Genomic DNA, 22,591 nt, shown 5'->3' with positions numbered 1-22,591 from the left:
AATATTAGATTTTTGCTTAGCGAAGCACTTTTATTCAACTGTTGTACACGGCCGAGGTTTATACAAATATCAAAGAAAATTTCCAGCTTTTAATGGAATAGAAAGCAGAAATAAGACGAAAATTTTTAGTCGTGTGGCGAAATTATAATCCAGACGGTCGATCGGTCGTAGACTAAATAATATTTTATTCGTCCTGAACTCAGTTCGAGATTCTTCGTTGAGTCGATGTTCATTGTATCGGAACTAGTAAAATACTGTCATTTCTTGGGAACTTTCGTTTGAAATAAGAAGCCGTGACAAACATGGACGAAGAGGAAGATAGTGAAACAACTATCGAAAGCGAAACAGAAGAGAGAGCGGAAGATACTTTTTCTGCTCGTCCCTACCAAGTCGAGCTGTTGGAACGCGCCAAGCAAAGAAACACAATCGTTTGTTTGGGTACAGGAACGGGGAAGACGTTTATTAGTGTGATGCTTATAAAGGAACTCGCTCATGAAGTTCGAGGAACGTACAAGAAAGGCGGAAAGAGAACCTTCTTCCTTGTTAATACAGGTACGAAAGTTTGTTTATGTTTGAACAAAGTTTATGTACGGGGTAGGGTAGGGTTAATGTGTGAGTGGGGAGTCGGGTGGGGTGTTTTGCTCAAATGGCGGTTCAATATTCGCCATGCACTTGCGTACCGAACAGAAGTTTTCGCAAATGTGCTTAGATACTTGGAAATTTGAACCTTCACATTTCAGAGGATAATGGATTAGGCTAAACTATAGCATACAGGGCCAATTGTAAAGACGGTTTATATATTTGGTGGCCCGTTTGGCTCGGTTAAGTCGGCTCATCCTCGAATTAACCTGTGAAACTCACCAGTGACGTAAAACAAAGAACGAACAAAACAACAAATAGCGTCTAAGTCACTGAAACGAAGCGACAAAAGGAGCGAGCCAGCAAATTAGTAACAATATTGAATTTCCGTTCTTTACACTGCCGATCCAAACAAGCCACTAAATTCATCCCTCTTAAAAAAGGCCCTGCATTCTTAAGTTGCTTATTTCTGTACTTCAAGCTTCAGATAATAAGCTTAATTAATTTCTGTACTTGAACCTATTGATTTGTTAAACTTTGACTTTGCTGTAAGCTTATTAAACTAGACTTTGAGTTTGTTTTAATTAAGCTTACTTTAATCAATTAAGCTAAGCCTACCTGTTTTTTTTTTTTTAGTTCCTTTAGCTAGCCAGCAAGCCAAAGCGATTGAGAAACACACAGACTTGAAGGTAAAACATTATGTTGGCGAGATGGGAGTAGATTTCTGGGACAAACCTACATGGGAAAAAGAGTTTAACCAAAGCAACGTGCTGGTTATGACTGCAAAGATCTTCCTCGACCTACTTCATCATGCCTACATCTGTCTTTCACAAGTGAATCTGCTGATCTTTGACGAATGCCATCATGCCAAGAAAAATGATCCATATAAGCAGATAATGCAGCACTTTGATCGTTGCCCAAGAGATGCATATCCCAAGGTGATGGGGCTAACTGCATCCATAGTCAATGGAAAAGTGAAACCGTGGAAAATCAAATCCGAAATACGAGAGCTGGAATGTACCTTGAGGTCAACATGTGAGACAAGTCAAGATGACGACGTGGAGAAATTCGCTGCTAAACCAAGGGAAGAGGTTTTAATTTACTCAGATGAAGCCATCGAGGAAGATACAATCTTATTAATTACTATCCTGAGTGATGTTTTGAAACCAGGGATTGTTTTTCTTTGTGACTGCCGCGTGTCCAGTAAAAATGACTCATTGAAGAATGCACACTGGTATGCAAAGTTTGCTCTCAGGGAATGCCAAGACACGTTAGAGGAACTGGGCCCCTGGGCCGCATACAAAGTAGCAGGATACCTAATCAAGGACTTAGGTAAAGTATGTTTAAACTTACAGTACTAATAACAGATTTACAATCAATGACAAAATCCTGGCCAACTAGCTTCTGTTCCCCCCCCCCTTTCCCCCCTTTGCAATGAAACATGAAAAAAGTAATACCTCCCATCGCTGCCAGTTATTTTTGCTTTCAAACTGAAACACACTGCTCAAGGGGTTCCGGTGCATTGCACCATCCAACACTGCTTGGGGGGGAGGGGGGGGGGCATTGGGGATGGGGGTTAGAGTACCAAGGACTTTTTTCAGTGATTGTAGGTGTGGTATCTCAAGGGGCCTAACTGTTTATTTCCCCTTCCTCCCTCCCTTCCTCTCTCCCTATCTTATTAAAGTAACAAATAAAAAGCCAAATTTTACTCCAGACTCCCTTTTTTAGCAAAAGGGTCCATCTTCTCCCGTCCCACTTTGAGCCTATCTGAAGTTAGCACAATTAAGCAATTGTTAGCGCAGGGGTTGACTCCAGCATTATAATTTTCCAGTATCCATTTGTACATGTAAACCTGGAAAAAAGGCACTGTGAGAGTAACATTTCTTGCCAGGCAAGAAATACGACACAATAACCCCAGCCAGTGCTCAAAATAAAACCTGGACCGCTCAATCCAGAGTCCAGGGCCCGGTTGTTCAAAGCATGATTAAGCTAATCCAGGATTAGCGTGAAATTTGATTTTAATTTTATATAATTTCCTTCAGGTTTTCTGTTAATATTTTCTGTCCCACAGTTTTGACATGGACCAATCTCAAACTTAACAAAATATTAGCTTTGCTGAACCCTTTAAAACAAGAGAAATTAAAATCTTGATCATCTTTTAATCCTGGGTTAGTGTTAATCGTCTTTCGAACAACCCGGCCCTGTGCACTAATCATCTAAACCCCTCACTGACCCCCTAGATAATACTCGTTAAGTCCTTGTGAAAAAAAGGCTGTGCAAAATCTGGGGGGTTCAGTCAACTCCGCCTTGCAAACAAGTCCTCGCGAATAAGAATTACTGAAAAAAAACTTTTGCTATAACAGACTTACTCTATAATGGACACCAAGTTGTAGTCCCTAAAGTGTCCGTTCTAGTGATTGTAGACTGTAGATGGGCAGATCTAGGGGATGACCATCCCTATGGATTTTGTGCGGCCATTTTCCCACTTGAGCCATTTTTAATTTTGCTCTACTCGACGGACTACAAAAAAGGAGGGGCTGCTTATAGTCTGCTGACTCCCTGCCTTTGCCTCTCAAAGTAATACTAAACAGAAATTATCTGTGAAAAACTGTTTTAATTAAAATTGAATAAAATTCCTGAGTACTACTTTTTTTTAGACAGAGCATGCATGTTTCAAGACAGCAGAGATGGACGGATGTTTTGTGAGTTCAGTGCTACCCAGCTGCGTCAGCTACAAGGCGTCTACCGCAATTTTACATCTACTACCTGCAGTGATGGCTCAGATGGCAATGGACGATGTTACATCATGCCAAAGCTTCAGAAGCTTTTGCGTGTTTTAAAAGAATTCAAGAATTCACATTCTGAAGGTGAGATTGATCAGAAAAAATTCAACTGTTTTACATAATCAAACAGAAAGTGCATGTCTCTCTTCTTCCACAGTTGTTGCATTTGATCAAAATGTGGTGAGACATGACATCACGTTAAACTTTATTTTTTATACAAAATTGTCACATACAGCATAAGGGGTGGTGAATGGTCCTTCAAAAACTGCGTGTCTCGCAAAATTTTAGCCAAATTTCAGGGGTCTCGTTATCTCAAATTTTTCTTTGACGCCTTCCGCAGTCTCGATTTCTTTTGCAAGGCTAAAAAGGTCTCCGGCTCGCAGAAAAGATATCAGTCTCGCCGTCTCGCAAAGCCTCGCATTTACCATTCGACACCCCTAGCATAAAAGTATATTCAAGAGAAGAAGTGTATAGTCAAATTACCATTTTACTCAAGGTAGACATGTACATTCATCTGGGAAATTATATTAATAGTATTAATGCAGGGTTGTACGCTTCTTCAAAACCCTTGAAAGCCCTTGAATTTCAGGAGTTCGATTTCAAGGCCTTGAAAGAACTTGAAATTGGTTTTCGGTCCTTGAAAGTCCTTGATTATTTCATTGAACTTAAAAAGACTTCAAGGCAATGAGAAGACTGCCAAAATATGCGATTTTTTAGTTCTTCAGCAAGCACATCAACAGCACAACAGACTGGAAATCATTGATTTGGGGGTAAATTTCATGAAAAAAAAGTCCTTGAAATTTCCAAGAAGGGTCCTGGAAAGTCCTTGAAAAGTCCTTGAATTTTTGGCCTGAAAAAGTGTACGAACCCTGTCCATGAAAATTACAAAAATGACCCAAGTTGTTTCTGTTAGCTGTTTAATATTGATTGATGACTTATAGCAAGAAAGTGCAGTTCAGACCATACCAGATTAGTTGACCTAGCCTGATTCTCAGATGGTCCGACCAAGGTCACTCTGAGAATCAGGCTAGGCCAGACCAAGCAAGGTCCCTTTAATCCCAGAACTCTTTTTCTAATAGCCAGATGAGCACACTTGACATTAGCTAATGTTAGCATTATTGTTCTCTTAAGAACCCAGTGAAGAGAACACGCTTTGTGGCATCATTTTTGTGGAAAGGAGGTACACAGCACTGGTCCTCAGTGAACAGATAAACATTGCCACCAAATTAGATCCTGAGCTAACTTTCATCAAAAGCAACTATGTGATTGGTCATGGTACAGGCGGAAAGGTGAACTACTCCAGTTATACAGAGATGAATTTCAAGAAGCAAGAAGAAGTGCTAAGGCAGTTCAGAAGACGTGAATTCAACCTGTTGATCGCCACCTGTGTTGTTGAGGAGGGACTGGATATTCCCAAGTGTAATGTTGTTTGCCGTTTTGATTTTCCAAAGAGCTTTCGTTCCTATGTTCAGTCAAAAGGCAGGGCTCGAGCAAAAGATTCCAGATACTACTTGCTGGTAGATGAAAGGTTTCAGATGGAAGCTGCATGTGAATTGGAGGTTAGTAATAAGATATTTTATTAACTTACATTTTTTTTCAATCATTAACTGTTCAGCTACAATGATTGAGATGAACTGAGCTTTAAAAAAATTTATTCCTTGTGAAACAAGATTTCATAAGAACTTGAATTAACTCAGCAAGTTTTAAAAATTTAAGGTGAATCTGAAACTGCTCCAGAGAAATTTTTTTAACTTTGCAAAAAGTTGTATCATAACTTGCTGAACAGTATTTAATAATGAAAAATGGGGGTCACCACACTTGTTTTTGAGTTATTAGAACTTAAAGCGTAAATTAAGAGTGTTTTTACAGGCTATACCATTGCTATGGTTACCAGTGATGTCAATAAAATAACCACAATTTGTTGATCAATGATTGGGCATTTGTTTGATACCATGCTAGAAGTGGTACCTGATAAATGTTTGTAGCACTGACCCATCAAAGTTTAAGAGCCGGAAAGTACTGAAAACTGTTTTGAGCCTCCGTAAGGACGTTCGCGCGAAAATCTTCCAACATTGCAATTTTTCTTAAACTTTCACCGCTGCTAGTTTTCAAGTTACTAATGTTAGAAATTGTCAAAAAAATTGGGAGTCACCAAATTTGTTTTGGAGATATGATATCTGAGAAGAAGGCGCTTATTTATCAATTAAATTGGATTTCGTCACTCGATATGACCTTTGCAGCTTCTGGCAACGAAATATTTTAGATGAATTGATGCAGGCCAAGGTTCTTTGTCCCAATTTATTTGAGTGGCTCTATTGAACAAAATATTTCATTTTGTCATATTTACATGTTAATTTGCGCCATAAAAATCTTAAATAATTATTAGTAAATTATACGGCAGAGGGGGGCCTTATATCCGGGGGGGGGGGGGGCTTTATTTTTGTTTCCAGGTAGATGCATAGGCCTATAACCGGGGGGCTTATAAGCGGGGGGGGGGGAGGGGCTTATAACCGGAATTTTATGGTATGTGTTTGGAAAGTTTTCTACAGTGTGTGCGCTAATGCATGACATGGCGTGACGTTGTGACATAAATTACGTGTGCAGTAAGGATGCACATAAACAATTAGCGCGAACATTCTTTAGAGGTTATTCAAGTGGAAAAAGGAAAGAAAAGAGATGGAGTATCCCTTCTGTAGGTTTGCAAAAGGGATACTTTTATCCTTTTAAAGTTATTTGACAGGGTTACTTCTTCTGATGAAAAATTATTTGAGAACCCCCCCCCCCCCCCCCCCACCTATGCTCTATATGCAGATGATACCACTGTTTTTGTACGTGACCTGGATTCTGTTGACCACCTGCTAACGCTACTTGATAAGTTCAAAAACCTCTCCGGCTTAGAAATTAACACACAAAGTCTGATGGAATGTGGCTTGGTCAATGGAAAAATAATGCCGAAACTCCTTTTGGCTTCCGCTGGCCGCGGGACCCAATAAAAGCTCTTGGTATTTTCTTTTCTTATGACACAAATAAAACTAACGAGTTAAACTTTGCAGAGAAAATCCGAAACTTAGAAAAGACGCTTGACAGTTGGAAAAGAAGAAATTTAACACTTTACGGGAAAATAAACATTGTTAAAACTTTCGGACTTTCTAAATTAATCTATAACGCCTCTGTTCTTGTTATCCCAGAAAAAATTATCAAAGAGATCGAGAAATTAATATTCAACTTTATTTGGGATGGACAACCCGCAAAGATAAAAAAGTCAACTATCATCGGTGAGAAAAAACACGGCGGACTCAAGATGACTGATTTTGACATAATGAATAAAGCTTTAAAAGTCGCTTGGATACCACGTTTGCAAACCAGAACTGACGCATCCTGGAAGATTATCCCCGAGATTGCGTTGGAAAATTATGGAGGACTGTCTTTTCTGACACACTGCAATTATGATATCAATTCCCTGCAACTTAACCGCCTCCCAAGTTTCTATCACGAAGTCTTAAAACATTGGCAAAGCACAAAACAACCTTTTCAAAACGTTACATCTCCACACAATGAAATAATTTGGAATAACCGCAACATAAAAATCGAAGGCAAAACACCTTTTTATAAAAACTGGTTCGAAAAAAATATTCTACGTATTAAAGACCTTCTTCAAGACGACGGTAATTTCCTTTCTTTTAATCAATTCTCCGAAAAATTTCATCTTGAAACACCTTTCACTTTATATTTTGGATTGATAAATTGCATTCCGTCGAATTGGAAATTAGCAATAAAAAGAAATCCCCGGCAAATGCCGGAAAATGAAAATACAACTAATCAAATCTCTACCAAAACCGTCTACTCCGTTATGATAAAAAACGCCTTTTTACCCCCCACCGCTGAAGGCAAAATCTTAAGGTATGGTTTTAATCCAGCAAACATAAACAGAGTTTATGAATTACCTTTCCAGATAAATGACATTAAGATATCAATGTTTCAATTCAAGATTATTCATAATATTCTTCCAACAAAGGTTAGCCTTTTTAAGGCCAAAATATCGGATAATGACATACCTTATTATAGGAAATTAACGCGTCATGAAATTAACGCGAATTTCAAAAATTCGCGTTAATTTAAGTCGCGTTAATTTTTGTTAACGTTAATTTCCGCACCGTTAATTAAGTGGAGCGTTAATTTCCGTGACCTTAATTTCCATTATTTTGGCCCCAATTTCTCGTTACAGTCCAGACGTTCTTGACTCAAAGGAAAAATCATTATTTTATCAGGGTGGTCATCTACCACTTTCACTGATACTGCGAAGAACGCTCGAAGTGGGAAAAATACCATGAACATTGTTTGCGTTTAAGATTATACGCCTACAAGTGTTGAAATGAACTTGTTCCAGTTGTGTACGTCGCGTTAATTTCCTTCATTTTGAAGTGTTACCCTCTCTTTCGCGTTAATTTCCTTTATTGGGAAGTAATTTTTCCTTCAATTCGCGTTAATTTAAGTCGCGTTAATTTCCAATACCTTAATTAACACAAGCGTTAATTTCCTATAATAAGGTATGCCCTCAATGTCTCACTGACAGACATTCTTTAGATCACATGTTTTTGCACTGTCCTTCAACTTTAGCTTTTTGGAATTTATTTCAAAATTGGTGGTCCAGCAAAACTAAAGAAAATATCAACAAGATTCACATGTACGCTTTAAACTACACGCTTCTTATTGCTAAGTACTCCATATACTGTAAAAGCTTACACGACGAAAAATTATTTTTCAACAGCTTTCTCGCACTCTTAATGGAAAAACTTAATATACAAAGAGAAATTGCCATACAAAATAACAGTCTTAATAAGTTCAATCAAACATACGGAAATCTCTTGTAATTTTTTTTTTTTCTCTCCGTGCATTATTCTTTTTTTTTAAATTCTTTTGTCGTAACTTGTTTTTTTTTTCATTGTAACTAAATATGATAGTTATATGCATTGTTCATAAAATTATAATCTCAAGTGTAGCTAATCTCAATATCCTGTAAAACGCTTCTGTTATATGTACGCTGTATGGTCTACTGTAACTTAATCTTGTAAATACTATCAACACTAATAAAAAAAATAAAAAAAAATTACCCACCTATGGACAGTTCTAGGGGGTACGAGGACTGTGCTAGGAAAGTTTTCAATTAGAAAAATAGAAAAAAAAAAATAAAATGTCCACAGATACAACTGGGTTTGTTTCCTTCATTTGCAAAGAATTTTTTTCAATTCTATTTTCCAGATGCTGCGTGCAATTGAAGAAATCTTGTTGAGTATGTGCCATGATCGGACTGAACCAACAGAGGAGGAGTGTATTGAGGCAGTGGATACAGACTTCTTGCCTCCATACATACCAGTGAAGGGAAGAGGAGCCAGGGTTACCATGAGTAGCAGCATCGCTCTTCTATCCAGGTAGGAACTGACAACGTTGGGTTGGGTAGCAGATCTTGCAGTCTCACCTGAATGGCTTGCTTAACCCTTTAGGAGAACAATACAACAAACAACAGAAAATTCCTCTAATATAGCCCCCAAAACAATGGCAACCGCTACACTAAAGGACCAGGCGCCAAAAGTGCTGAGACACTCAGCTCTTCTTGAGTACCTTGGGCCAATTTCACCCCGCACCTCTTCAATATTGCTTTGTTTCTGTACAACATTGAAAAGGTGGAGAGGAAGTGGCTCCGAAACGGCACCAGATTTGAAGTGGAATAATGGAAATATTAAAATTATTACTTTGTTCAACCAAGTGTCCAATTGACTTTTGTCGCTCATTGCAGTCTTCTATGAATGCAAAATAGTTATAAACCTATTTAAAGTACATCAATGAAAGTATATTTAGCAAAACTGATCCTATTAATGATCCCTTTCGTTTCCATTCTTTGTTTCCAGGTATTGCTCCAAGCTTCCAGGTGACCGGTTTACACGTCCCAAGCCTGTGTACTCAGTTGAAGAATTCGGAAAAGATTACTACACCTGTAAACTGCAGTTACCAATCAACTGCCAACTGCGTGAAAACATTTTGGTAAGCTTCAAAGACCTTTGTCTTTTAACTATTCTTTTCTATGTAAAAATTTCACCATTATTCCTTTCAAGTTGAAAACATTTTCTTTGTACATGTAACTTGTAGGAACGTAGGTCACCGTACTGAAAGGGTTTTTTCCCACCATTTGTCACTTGCCATCCTAGTCGTCTGGGGTGGCGCATCAGCCGATTTGTTTTTCAGTATTTTGTTGGGAATCCATCCGAATCTTGGAAATCAACTACTCCATTGTGGTGGGATCAATAAACTGTTTTACGTTTTTTTTTGCCTGCTTGAATTGGTTTGCAATAATTTTGGAAGGACCTTAGGGTTGCCACGGTCAGGGAAAAGTCAGAGAATTTTCCAAAAGTTAAGGAAAATTGTAAGTCAGTGAAAAGTCAGCAAATTTTGGCCGAAACAAAAATAAACAAATTAGATTTGTTGGTAAAGTCAAATGCCATGCGTTCAAAATCCCGTAAAAGCGTATAAAGAACGAAAATGAAGAAAAGACTATCGATGGTCTGTAAAAGAAGCTGAAGCAAATGTAAAAGTGGATTTGGCTTAATATTTGACAATTCACCTAATTCAAGGTCAGTGAAAATTGTTTTGAGGTCAGAAAAGTCAGGGAAAGACAGGAAATGTTTTGGGTTCTAATGAGTGGCTAACCTGAAGGTAGAGCTCAACATTTTATCTGCCGCTATTGTTCGGGGATAGTTGGCAAGCAAAGCTCTGTCTTCCTAAGGTAAATTCCTGCGTGCAGACGTCTCCTTTCATTTCCTTTGTCAGAAACTCAATGTGTAAGTTGTCAGCAGAATCAGTGCAGAATCTTATATTAAGGAGGCTCGATGTGTTTTTTTTAGCCCTAGAATGTCCTTTTGAGGATGAAAATTATCTAGGAATGTTCGATTTTTGCCAAAATACACCATAATGATCAAAAATGACCAAAGTTTAATTTTTTACTGGTCACCTAGTTACAGATTTTAATAAAATTTTGGCTACAGGTAGTCAATCCACTATACTTTAACAAATCAAGCTTGTTTGAAAACAAAAGAAAACGACAACCGTTGAAATGGTAACCTAAGTGACCAAAAATCGATAGCAAAAATCGAACATTGGTTTCCAAGATCATTTTCATTTTCAAAACGACCACAGTAGGGCTAAAAAAAGTACATCGAGCCTCCTTAAGAATGACCTTCCCCAACAGAGTCCACCGATGCCGAGAAAGAACCTCGCCAAGATGGCTGCTGCTCTATTTGCCTGCGAGGAGCTTCACAAGATGGGCGAACTGAATGATGACTTGTTACCAGTGAACACATTATCAGACGAGGAAAGTTTGTCAGAAGAAGAAGAAACCGAACCTGGAGGGAAAAAGAGGAAGAAAGCGGGAACAAAGAAAAGACGGCGACGCTATGGGAGAAAGGTCAGCTGTTTAGAAGCACATAGCTCTCTCTATCTTCAATTTCGCCAAGATTCTAGAGTCCTTTTCCAGGTTTTTGTTTCATAAGGCATGGTGATATCATTCGTTTATATCAGGGATCGTTATAAAGGGCCGGGGGTGGGGAAATGGAAATGTAATGTAATTATTTTGTAAATGTAAAATATGTAATTTATTTACCCACGTAACACCGAAGAGCTTAGAGCTCGTTGAGACGTGTACGTGCATCGAAGATCGAATTGGAATTGGGGTTAGGCTCCCCCCTTTTTTGAAAGAACTAAAGAAGTTTTTTGTCTCTTAAGATTTTTGACCCAGATTTCGAAGAATTTTTGAAGATTTTTTGAAGCTTGTTAGAATTTCTTGTGAATACTACCGACTTGCCAAGCAAACCTACAAGAAGGTCTTTGCTTTAAGAGTTTGATTTTCGACAACGATAGAACGGGCTTCCTTTTTGGTTACCCAATAGCATTGTCAACATCATAAAAAAACTTTCGTAATAAAAAAACCTTCACCCCTCCTCCCCCGAATCGTTTTTGTTAACCAGTTACAGTCAGGTCAAAATCTGGCATTTTGTTCGTTCCCAGATCCCTGAAGTATTCATCGGCAGCTTGGTGCAGGATGGACAGCCCCAGTTTCTCACGACTATCACCATACGCATCACCAAACTCACCAGGCCCCACGAGCTTGTTGTCAGCGAGAGACTGTTCACTAAGGACACCTGTATGTTTGGCATGTTGACAAATAAACGTCTTCCACCGGTCAGTAGTAGATAACTATTTTGTTTTCTGAATTCTTCTTTCGATTTATATGTTTTATAGGATCAAAACTGCTAGAACTTTACCTATAAAACACCTTAGCAAGACCCGTTTCTCTCTCACCAGTCAAGAATGTAAATGGTGTAGGCGAAGTATGTTTCTCGTTTGGAAACAGTTGATGCCATATTAGCCACACTTCTATTACTACCATCGATTTTTTCTAAAAACGTAACCACCAAAAATCAAACTCTTTGGCCCTACACCACCACGTTGATCCGCCATCCCCGGAAAATTTAATTATAAGGTGCTTGTCACATCTTTTATAGATGACACTTCCTGTATCCGTAACTAAAGCATAAATCTAACTTAGGTCTATTAATCGCTTTATCTACATGCACGCCTAATTTGTTTTATATAAAGTTTTCGACCTACTGTAGTCCAGGCCTAAACTCGAGCAGAAATGACATTGTCCATCACAAAAGGCTTGGTTACCAGTGGTGACATCGACCGTTCACGGAAGGGAAACCAGTGTCGGCGAATTGTTGATGCAGCCTGACAAAAAAAATGATTTGGGGGTAGATGTTGGGAGTATCGCAGGTTCCCTCTGCCCCCCCCCCCCCCCCCCCAGCATTCTGTCAGGGTTGCCCAACAATTCGCTAGTACCATCTATACTCCTGGGTGGGGAGGGCAATGTGAGGGTAAAGTGTCTTGCCCAAGAACACAACATCACCAATAAAACAGTGCATTAGTAGACTGTGTGGTTAAAGGGAGCGTGTCACTGCTGAGTGTAGTTTATTTTATTAAGTTTTGCCGAATACTCGCTATGAATCCTAATGTTTGCAAAATAATTACTTCTATGGATATAAATGACAAAACCATAGCTTCATTGCTACCAAATGTGTCTCCCGGGCGTTAAATTTCAGCCCAAAAATATTTCAACAAGCAGCTATTTCAAAAAGAAATAGTGTTTCGTTTCCAGATTGCGGAAGGGCGAGAATAGTGTCACGGAACACTTACTACCATTTTCGAGCGACCGTGAAAGGCAAACTTTTTTCCGCGTTTTTTCAAGGGTAAAACATTCAAGTTTGACTAGACAAACCGTCGCGTTTTTCAACTGAACCAATTCACGTTTGTGGTGTCAACATGTCAAGTTTGACAGCTCCGCCGGTGTGTTTCTGCACATGAAACAATGGTTTTGAAAACTTTTGCGTCGACTTTTTATATTTCTTCAATGAATGTCGACAGAAAAGGGCGGCTTTACATTTCTGGCAATTGTTGTGACAGCGATCAGCGATTGTTTATTTATTTATTTTTATTTTGAGAGTATTTTTTACGTTAATCAACGTTAAATGGTTTACTTGTAAAACGCGACAGTTTGTCTAGACAAACTTGAATGTTTTACACGTGAGAAAACGCAGAAAAAAGTTTGCCTTTCACGGTCGCTCGAAAATGGTAGTAAGGAGAGATGGGTTTGTGGTTTACTTTAATGTGGAGAAGGTGCTAGTGTATGTTGAATTTGACGAATTTATGCACGAGTGAAGAATGAAAAGAAGAACTTCAACTTCAGTAGTAACTCAAATTCCCATTTAACACCTACTGTCCGTTTTATGTAAAGGAGACATAAACAACGTCCTGCTGCAGTTTGCCTTTCAAGAGTTCAAGTAACACGTAAATATTTCTCTTTATAGAAATAGCATGTGTCTTTCTCTCCAAATTAAGTTAAGTGAAGGGAGCTTGCCTTTATCGTTTTTACTCATCCAGCGGAAATTAAAATGATTTTGTTTATTTCTGCAGAACTTTGAATGTTACATGAATGGAAAAATAACTTACAGAAAATATATTTATAAATTAAATATATTCCTATCAATGTGGGGAAACTCAAACCACAAGAGTAAAATGCAAGATCAGAGTAATGCAATTAATTTAAATGGTTTATTTTTGGAAACAAACAATCCTAAAATAAATCAGTTCCATACTGATAAAGTGTTTTGTGACTACTGATCTCTGATAAAATGCAAAACAACACTTTAATCGTGGATGAAATTATTACCTTTTGACAAAAAGCTTAAGGTATATACTTCTCTGAGTTGATCACATGCTCAAATCAAATAAATGCCAAATTCAAGACAAACCAAAACCCTGGTCGACAAGAACAGAGATAAGCACACTGTTTCGAAGCCATTTCTTCAAAATCAAATGCCTGTTGTCACTTTACAAAGACACATAAACAACCAGGGCAAATTAATGTAAAAAGCTACCATACACAGATTTTTTAACCGGGATTTCTAATTAAGCAAAATTCAAGTTTAAAGAAAGTTTTATGTTATATGTTATATATAGTCATACCAGGATTGTATTTTGCTCGATCCGCGCTGCACGCTCTTCCGGCAAACATAAAATTATCTCCACAGAATAACCAAGTTGCTTCTGTTGTCAGTGTAACAGCCTTACGTTGGTAACACTATAATAACGATTTGCATTTTTGGCGATACTGTGGAGTTTCGATCAGACCGCGGTGGCTTTGAATAATCCAAACAATGTTTATATCATTAATTTAATCTCAGAAATCTGCTCCAGCAGTTGCAACGGTAGATAATGTTGAGCGTTACATCAACTAAGGAGACGAATCTGACGAATTTAGTTCAACACGGCAGTTGCACACTTTGCTATACGATACTGTCCATACAAAATTTAAACTTTAAACAGAACTTGACTGTCTTCTTTTTCGTTCTCAACTTTCCGTGCACACTCGAATGTTTTTGCGACGCACGTGACACTGATCACGCAATTCCGGGTACATCCACGCGAGAACCCACGCAATTTTGCGTGTATTCGCGCTGTTTGTGACGTCGAAGATGCCGTGAATTTTCATGTACAAATAGAATAGGGCAATATCCGCATTTATACATTCCTCTGTTACATGAAGTGAAATTAACTTTGTAACTCACCTGCAAATATGCACTTCTCTTTGTAGTGCACTTAAGCTCTACCGTGCGAGCAAACACGAGATACGCCAAGTCATCCCGTTTTTCTTTGCGCTTGCAAACACTGGTTGGTGGAAATTTACTTCCGTTTCAGAATAATATTAAACGCTACGAGAGCTTTCTCTAGTTTACTTACAATACATCGCTTTAATCAAACTTAAAACCATTGCAGCCGTTAGATATTTCTGTTTGCAACGAATCTCAATATTTTTGGTCATGCTGAGGAATATATTTCTGATATTTGAAGAACATGTTTCTATGAAATTAATTGCCTTCGTCATACGTATTTACTTTGTGGCTATGACCGTTCTTGTGATTGGATAGCAGCCCCCCGTGCGATCAAACACGACAAGTCATCCCGTTTTTGTTTGCGTCTGCAAACACTGATTGGTGGAAATTAACTTCCGTTTCAGAAAATCGCTAGAATGTTTACCTACAAATTAAACGCTACGAGAGCTTTCTCTAGTTTTCTTACAATACATCGCTTTAATCAAACTTAAAACCATTGCATTCGTCAGATATTTCTGTTTGCAACGAATCTCAATATTTTTTGATCATACTGAGGAATATCTTTCCGATATTTGAAGAATATGTTTTTACGAAATTAATTGCCTTCGGTCAAACGTATTTACTTTGTGGTTACGACTGTTCTTCTGATTGGATAGTAGCCCCCACTGTGTAAATAGTTCACATCGAAGCCAAAATAATACCGTATCGTTTCTGAGGAAACGAAACAAAAACATATCGCAATCGGTTTCAATCTTCGTCACTTTTGGCCATCCGTACCTTCTTTTGTATTTGTTGTGTTATTGAAATGTAAGTTCACTATTTTAATAGGTTATTTTCATATTTCACTGACCTTGATGGTCATTTTCCCATGCCTAATTTCACAAAAATTCGGGACACAAGTGGTTCAGTTTTGCCGAAATAATAATGCTCCATTATTTGAATCTGCAGGTGCGATCATTCAAACTGTATCCTGACTATGGAGAAGTCACAGTATCACTGAGATGTCAAGAATATCCTTTACGAATGAGCCGCAGCAGACAAGAATTGGCTATTGTCCGGGAGTTTCACTGCTTCTTGTTCAGTCAGGTTCTTCGTGTGCCCGTGGAAATAAAACCCGAAAGCGCTGATGGTTATTTCATTGTTCTGGTGAAGGAAAGGGGTGGAACGGGCGTCGATTATGATCGCATGAGAGAAGAGTTACGTTTTGCGCAGCTACGCAAGCCGTCTCGAGGAAATGCTATTGAAGAAGACATGGTGGTAACAAAGAATTATGTTGAGTCGCGGCAAAGGTATGCTGTCGTAGCCGTTCGTCGTGATCTCAGTCCACTGTCACCCTTTCCAGACAGGTCCAAAGGCAAAACGTACGAAGACTACTTCCGGCAGACTTACGGAGCACGCGTCAAGAATAAGCAACAGCCTCTCTTTGAAGTGAAAGAAATTTCCGGGAGAGTAAATTTCTTGGTGGACAGGAAGCCGGAAAGCAAAAGGAAACGTGATGATATTTGTCTTATACCAGAGCTGTGTGACGTGTTGCCAGTCCACGCCTCCATTCTTAGCGTATCGCAGATTCTTCCCTCCATTCTTCAGCGTGTCAACTCCCTGCTGCTTGTTGCTGATGTCAAGGCCATGGTTGCTGGTGCGTGGGATGCCACGGATGAATCGATACTTCCTACCATCGGTGCCGATGATGCTAACGATGAGAGGAAATTACTCGGTGCAGACCAACGCAGTGAAGAGGTGGCCATGGAAGTTGAAGATGATGGCACAGAAGAAGAATTCCCCGGGCTGTACTCCGACCTCAAGTCGATATTTCGAGGTAGCAGTGGTACTAATGACCACCCTGATACCGCTCTGGTCCTTCAGGCTCTGACCACCACCCACAGTGGGGATGCGTTTAATCTAGAGAGGCTTGAGATGCTGGGAGACGCATTTTTGAAGCTCGCCGTGTCACTTCACCTCTTCTGCACGTACAAAGACAAAGACGAGGGAAAACTAACGCGTCGAAAGAAGAACCAGATCAGTAATTTGGCACTGTACCGTGCGGCTGCTAAGAAATCTTTAGCTGAGTATCTTCAAAGCACGCAGCTTGCACGTGATGTGTGGTGTCCCACGGGGTGTCAGTTCAGCCACGTGCCACAGGAAACCAGCGGCGCCACAGGACATGTAGCCATGGACGTCGACAACGAGCCGTCCGGGGCTACAGAGGTGGAAATGGAAGTTGATGACGCACAAGAACGAGGTGTAAGTAACAGGACAGAGAAAAGGAAGCTAAGGTCAGAGGTCGGCAAGGGATCTTCCCGCGCTGCAGACGCCGATCAGGTGGACACTAATGACAAGGCAGAGAAAAGGAAGCTGAGTGCGACTGAGCGTGCGCGCCAGAAGTGCAACACACAGACGATAGCGGACAAGTCAGTAGCGGACAGCATTGAAGGTCTCATTGGAGCATATTTGATATCTTGTGGCTATCTCGGTGCGCTTAAATTTATGAACTTTCTTGGTCTTAAAGTTCTACCAGAAGGTGGCGACAACGATGATACTCATCCTTTTGCAGAGGATTCCAGCCCGGATCAGAGCCCGGGTTGTTACGCCAGATTTTGGCTCGATCAGACAAATGCACCAAGCGCACGGGATAACAAAGACTTGGTGTCCCAAATGATCTCAGGCCTGGCGACGTTTGAAAAAAAGTCAATCGAATACACTTTCCAGTCAAAATTGCATTTGCTAGAGGCACTCACCCACGCCTCTTATCACCCAAACCGCGTCACGCCATGTTACCAGCGACTCGAATTCCTTGGGGATGCTCTGTTGGACTTCTTGGTCACGCAACACTTGTACTTCCGTCACGCCAAATTGTCACCCGGCCAGCTGACGGACATTCGACAGGCCTTGGTCAATAACAACATCTTCGCAACCATTGCTGTCAAGAACGACTACCACAAGTATCTAAAGCAGATGTCTCCACAATGGTTCAAAACTGTCGAGAATTTTATTAACAGAGTGGAAGATGAGACGGAAGAGAGGAAAACAACGGTAGGAAAAACTTAATTGCGTTACTTTTCGATTGAAGTCTCCTTTGTGGTCGTTATTTGTAGAAGAGCTTTGCGTGACGAGCCATGCAACGGCTGGGAAAGGGACTATCTTTGATTGCAACTTGCGTGACTTAAATACAGCCACTCAGTGGTAACAGTGCGGTAACAGAACATTCCAAGAATTGCGTGACTAAAACGCTCGCTATTAGGTATGGCAAACGAAGACAAAATGTTTCGTACAGAAAATGTTTCCCTGTTTGCCCGCGCGCGCAACATTTGTTGCAGATACAAAATTTGTGTCCGAGACACAAAAAATGTTTCTGATTTCTTTCAGAAACATTTTGTGTCCGCAACAAATGTTTCTCCGGTTGCTCGCCCAAGAAAGCATCTTGAGAAACAATGCGTCTGCCACAGCCTGTCCTCGTTTGCCACCGATTTTAGATATTAGGAGTGTCACGTAAGCCATGCAGACCGGTCTTTCTTTCTGAATGGGCTGTAATGTAAGTCATGGAGACTTTATCACTTTGTCGGGCCAATCTCGTACCTCGTGTCTCCCTACTTACTGTGGAAGCTCAACAAAACGAGCGACTCTCTAGTGTTACGTTGCAGAATCGATTTTGATTGGATTATTATACTTTAAATATAATTGACCTAGCCTGCGTAGCTGGCGGTATTGTTGGGTTTCGCGCGCACAAGCAAGCGGCGCCGCTCGTTTGTCGCGGCTTCGCCGCTGGCTGTCGCGGCTTGCTTGTGCGCGCTGAACCCAACAATACCGCCAGCTACACAGGCTATAATTGACCAGAAGAAAAATACCCCTGGATTTTGGATGAGCTTGGCAGTTAGGCATGCGCAATATAACCAGAGGTCCGATTTTTTTTCAGACTTCAAATTAGATCTTTCCAGGGTCGCTTGTTTTCCGACCGTTGGTTAAGGGGAACGAAGACCCTGGGTACGAGGTTGAAGTGGAGCAGTTATGTAAATCACGCGTACCTCTGAGTAACCTGAGATCATGCCCACCATCCCTACTTTTATCTTAATGATTCGCGCCACGTAAACTTTCCCTGCCATGGGTAAACGTTTGCTAGCTACTCAAACGCTTGTGAGAAATATCATAGAAAGTCACATCAGTGAAATAGTTGTGTTGTGTTTGATTGTGTTGGTCCTCTTATCCTGATAAATCGAACAAAAAAATGAGTGTCTTTGGCATCTTATTTGGGAGGAGCTTCCATACTCATTTCACTCAGCTCTCATTTGTGGCTAAAAAAGGTCAACTGTACGTTTGCCTCGCAGGTCACTACAGACCCATTTATAATCGTTTCTCAAGAAGACGAAGAGGGATTCGAAGCGCCGAAAGTCCTGGGCGACATCTTTGAATCAGTGGCTGGTGCGGTGTTCTTAGACAGCGGTATGGATTTGACCAAGATCTGGGGCGTGTACTACCGCATGATGAAACCTTACATCGGTGAGTCATCAGGGTTCGCGGTAATTTGGTTCAATCCGATGTTCATTATGAGCGTAACTCTGGTACTACGAATGTCATCATCAAATTGTTCGTTATATTTTAGGTCTGAGTCTGGTTTAAACCTAAGGAAGGTATAATTATTTCACATGACAAAGCACTGCTAACCAAAATCGCTAACCTCTACAAGCCAAATGTAAAGCAGCCCATCGAGGTAACCCTTGGATGGGCTAACATCACATCCAGGAGGTGTAGCATTACCCTTTCACAAACATTTCACTTAACCAACTGCCAACCAAGAACTAATCTTTAATATGCATACGATATATTGGACAGAAAACTCATAAAAAGCAGAGGTATGCTCTAGCAGAGCCCAGATACCACAGGCGACTTGTATAACTTTGCTATCATGAAAGCTTTTAAGCCTTGGTCACCCAAGATTTCTTGTATGATCATGAGAGCCTTCAGGCACCCTGTAATTATTCTAAGGGCACCGCTTTGAAAAGGAAATATAGAGAAACTTACACATAAAAACATAAAAATCTGATTCATAGCAAGGAACTGATGTGATTTGCTGCTCTCGTTTCAGATCACTATTCTGTGAACATACCCATCAATCCCATCAGGCGTGTACACGAGGAAGATGACAAGGCTAATTTCGGGTATGTGTATGACAAGGTTCTTGATACATCGCTTGTTGGTTTTCGTGTCTGCAGTTATTCACTTGTATCAGTTTGATTTTAAAGCCTTAATGGGGCTACGTCGCCCTATTATGGTAGTTATTACAGATCTGCTTTATATTAGACTGTACTATATGATTATTTAGAGAGGAATCCACATCAGCCCTAGCTGGTTTTCATGCGGGTCCTCTGTCCAGATTGAATTGGAATTTGGAAATGTTGGTTTTACAGGAGGGAGAATCCAGGGAAAAACCCTCGAAGCAAGGAGAGAACCAACAACAAACTCAACCCACATGACACCTGGCCAGACTCAACTCGGGCCACTTAAGTGGGAGGCGAGTGCTCCCACCACAGCCACTGCGCCATCCCTGCTCCCCTTTTACAATCGGATGATTGCAGCAGAGTAATTATTTGTTTGTGTGGGAGTTTTTACTTCTCCTTATTTTGACATGCTTTTTTCTTGCCTTCTCAGTAAAGCGGAAATTCGTCCCGATGGAAAAGTCGCCTGTACTCTGCGCGTGCACTGGGGCGAGTTCGTGGGTAAGGGGGTGAACCTGAGAATTGCCAAAGCTACCGCTGCGAAGCTTGCAAGCGAGGCGCTGGAAAAGAAAAGAACTACACGAGAATCTTCCCTGGTAAACGTGGAGGACTGAACAACTTTGTACAAAGTGAAACTATGCCCCAGCCATGCGGATCAGGCTGCATCAAAGATGTCTTCATATAATTTGAACTGAGCTTTACTTTTAAAAAAGCAATTGCAAAGTTAAGATCAATTGGTAACAAGACTTCGTGTCGTCTAATTCGTAATAGTAATTGGACTGTGTGGAGTGCAATTAAGGATGTAGTCGCCCAAGTAATTTCATTTGAAATTACGAGCACAATTACTCCCTGAATTGTACGACACAAGGTCCAATTACTAAATAATCGCATCGATGACAAAATTCTAGGTTAGGAAGTCTTTGAGAACCTTTGTTGGTATGAAAAAGTCTAAGGTAAATTCAATTGGTTGTACAAAAAGCAGGAAAACAGCAAGGAAGATTTAATCTAATTATATAGTATGGGGTAAGGGGAGGGGGTGGTATTAGTTTTGTTTTTGTTTTTCATTCTTTTTTTAATGGGTGGGATAAATTTGTTTATATTTTAAATAGCATATACTTAGGTGTATTTTAATTTTAGTCCTACGTTTTATACATGAGCCTCTGGCTCGGACATTGAGGGAGACCTCGTCCCACGTATGGACAATAAAATTGTATTGTATTGTATTCAAATGCGCGTGATTGATGCGCGAATGGCGTAGGTGTCCAGGTTGCGGTTGTCTGATTTTATTAATCACTCGTATGTTAACAGACTAAATTGGTCTCTGTTCGGTCATATTTTCATAATTAAACATTGAGAGTAGTACATAAAATTGAGAGTAGTACATAAATGTTGATTTTATGGAATCTGTAAAGTAAGGTACATCAGGAGGTGTGCACGTTTCTTCTATTTTATTTTTTTGTTCTCTGTAAACAGGCATTCGCATATACTCATATTTATTATTCAACAGATGCGCGCGCTGCCCATATATGGTCAAAATGTTAACGATATCTGTCATCCGTACATAACAGATATCCTGCGATATTCGTAGGTTGCGAAGATTCGTCCGAAATCTTGTAAAGCTCTGCTTAATTACAGTTTTTTATGTGCAAAATGTGTTTCGTTGACAATTTGTTGAATAATAAAACAATTATCCTGCTCAATCTTGCGGAATATCGTCTGATTTTAGCCAACTCGGCCTACGGCCTCGTCGGCTAAGTATCAGACGATATTCCGCGCGATTTCGCAGGATAATTGTTAAATAATTGCATATATAACATGTATGCCATTCTTTATCTGAAACGTTTTTGTAAAGATAACGGCATCTGGGGTAATTTTCTCTATTACTCGTCTGTTGTCTGTATGCCACTCAAAGAACCCGTCTGGTGTCTTATAATTACACGACAGAAAAAATTGTTGTGGACACGTAAAAAAAAAATCGGTCCAGACCCGATCATTTTTGTAGAGAAACCGTCAAGCTTTCGCCGGGCCGATTTTTGGACGGGTCCATAGCTCACTTTTCCTGTCGTGTAAAGGCCGTTTCTCTCTTAGTTCCTTGCCCCCTGGTGGGGGATAGGGCCGGACATCAATGTTCGCCATCTGTCCCTATTCTTGGCCACAGCTGCTGCTGCAGCCCACGATGTTAGTCCCAGCTCAGCGCGTTCCTTCTCCACCGTTCTCCGCCATGTTTCCCTTGGCCGTCCTCTGCTTCTTTTCCCGCTTGGTGCCCAGGATAATGCCACGTGTGGGTTTCGGTTTGGTGCCATACGCAGAACATGACCTATCCACTTCCATCGCCTTCGTCGTACTTGTGAACTGATCTTTTCGATTCCTGCTCTTCTCCGAATTTCATCATTAGACACGCGCATGGGCCAATGGACTTTCAAGATTCTCCTTAGGCATTTGTGAAGAAAGGTGTTAAGCCTTTTTTCGTCCGCTTTTGTCATTCTCCAAGTCTCACGTCCATATAACAGGACAGAAATGATGTTTTACTTGAAGATCCTCATCTTAGTTTCTCGGCGGAATTCACCTGTTCTCCACACCTTTGAAAGTCGATGAAAAACACTTCTAGCTTTACCTAACCTACTCCGAATGTCCTGTTCGGCACCACCCAAGTTGTTAACAGTGGCCCCTAGATAGACAAAGCTGTCTGTATCCTCTACATCAGTGCCGTTTATCTTCATAGGATCTTGTCTTCTTGCATTGAGTCTGAGCACCTTCGTTTTATCGATGTTTATCTTCAAATCCGTGCCTTCACTGTTGCTCC

The 22,591-nt window shown here is 40.3% G+C and overlaps 1 protein-coding gene across 1 annotated transcript; it reads left to right on the top strand.

Annotated features, from left to right (window-relative positions):
• Positions 1-33: 33 nt before the first annotated feature.
• LOC144636800 (endoribonuclease Dicer-like) lies at positions 34-21,861 on the top strand. The gene is made up of 12 exons (XM_078495998.1): positions 34-552; positions 1,216-1,911; positions 3,237-3,446; positions 4,494-4,921; positions 8,622-8,791; positions 9,269-9,401; positions 10,603-10,818; positions 11,418-11,591; positions 15,530-17,611; positions 18,901-19,072; positions 19,659-19,731; positions 20,222-21,861. The coding sequence occupies exons 1-12, from the start codon at positions 303-305 to the stop codon at positions 20,400-20,402; spliced, it is 4,785 nt and encodes a 1,594-aa protein (XP_078352124.1). The 5' UTR covers positions 34-302; the 3' UTR covers positions 20,403-21,861.
• Positions 21,862-22,591: the final 730 nt, after the last annotated feature.

Source organism: Oculina patagonica, chromosome 13, assembly GCF_052425735.1.
Source record: "Oculina patagonica isolate OP01 chromosome 13, crgOcupat, whole genome shotgun sequence".
In the NCBI taxonomy this organism is placed as follows: domain Eukaryota; kingdom Metazoa; phylum Cnidaria; class Anthozoa; order Scleractinia; family Oculinidae; genus Oculina; species Oculina patagonica.
Note: the sequence above shows the minus strand (reverse complement) of the source record. Positions and strands in the feature narration are given on the sequence as shown.

Excerpts from the sequence above, each read along its gene's own strand:
- LOC144636800 (XM_078495998.1), top strand. The coding sequence starts at position 303 with ATGGACGAAGAGGAAGATAGTGAAACAACTATCGAAAGCGAAACAGAA. Across the intron at positions 553-1,215 it reads CTTCTTCCTTGTTAATACAG|TTCCTTTAGCTAGCCAGCAA; the intron begins GTACGAAAGTTT and ends TTTTTTTTTTAG. Across the intron at positions 8,792-9,268 it reads AGCATCGCTCTTCTATCCAG|GTATTGCTCCAAGCTTCCAG; the intron begins GTAGGAACTGAC and ends CTTTGTTTCCAG.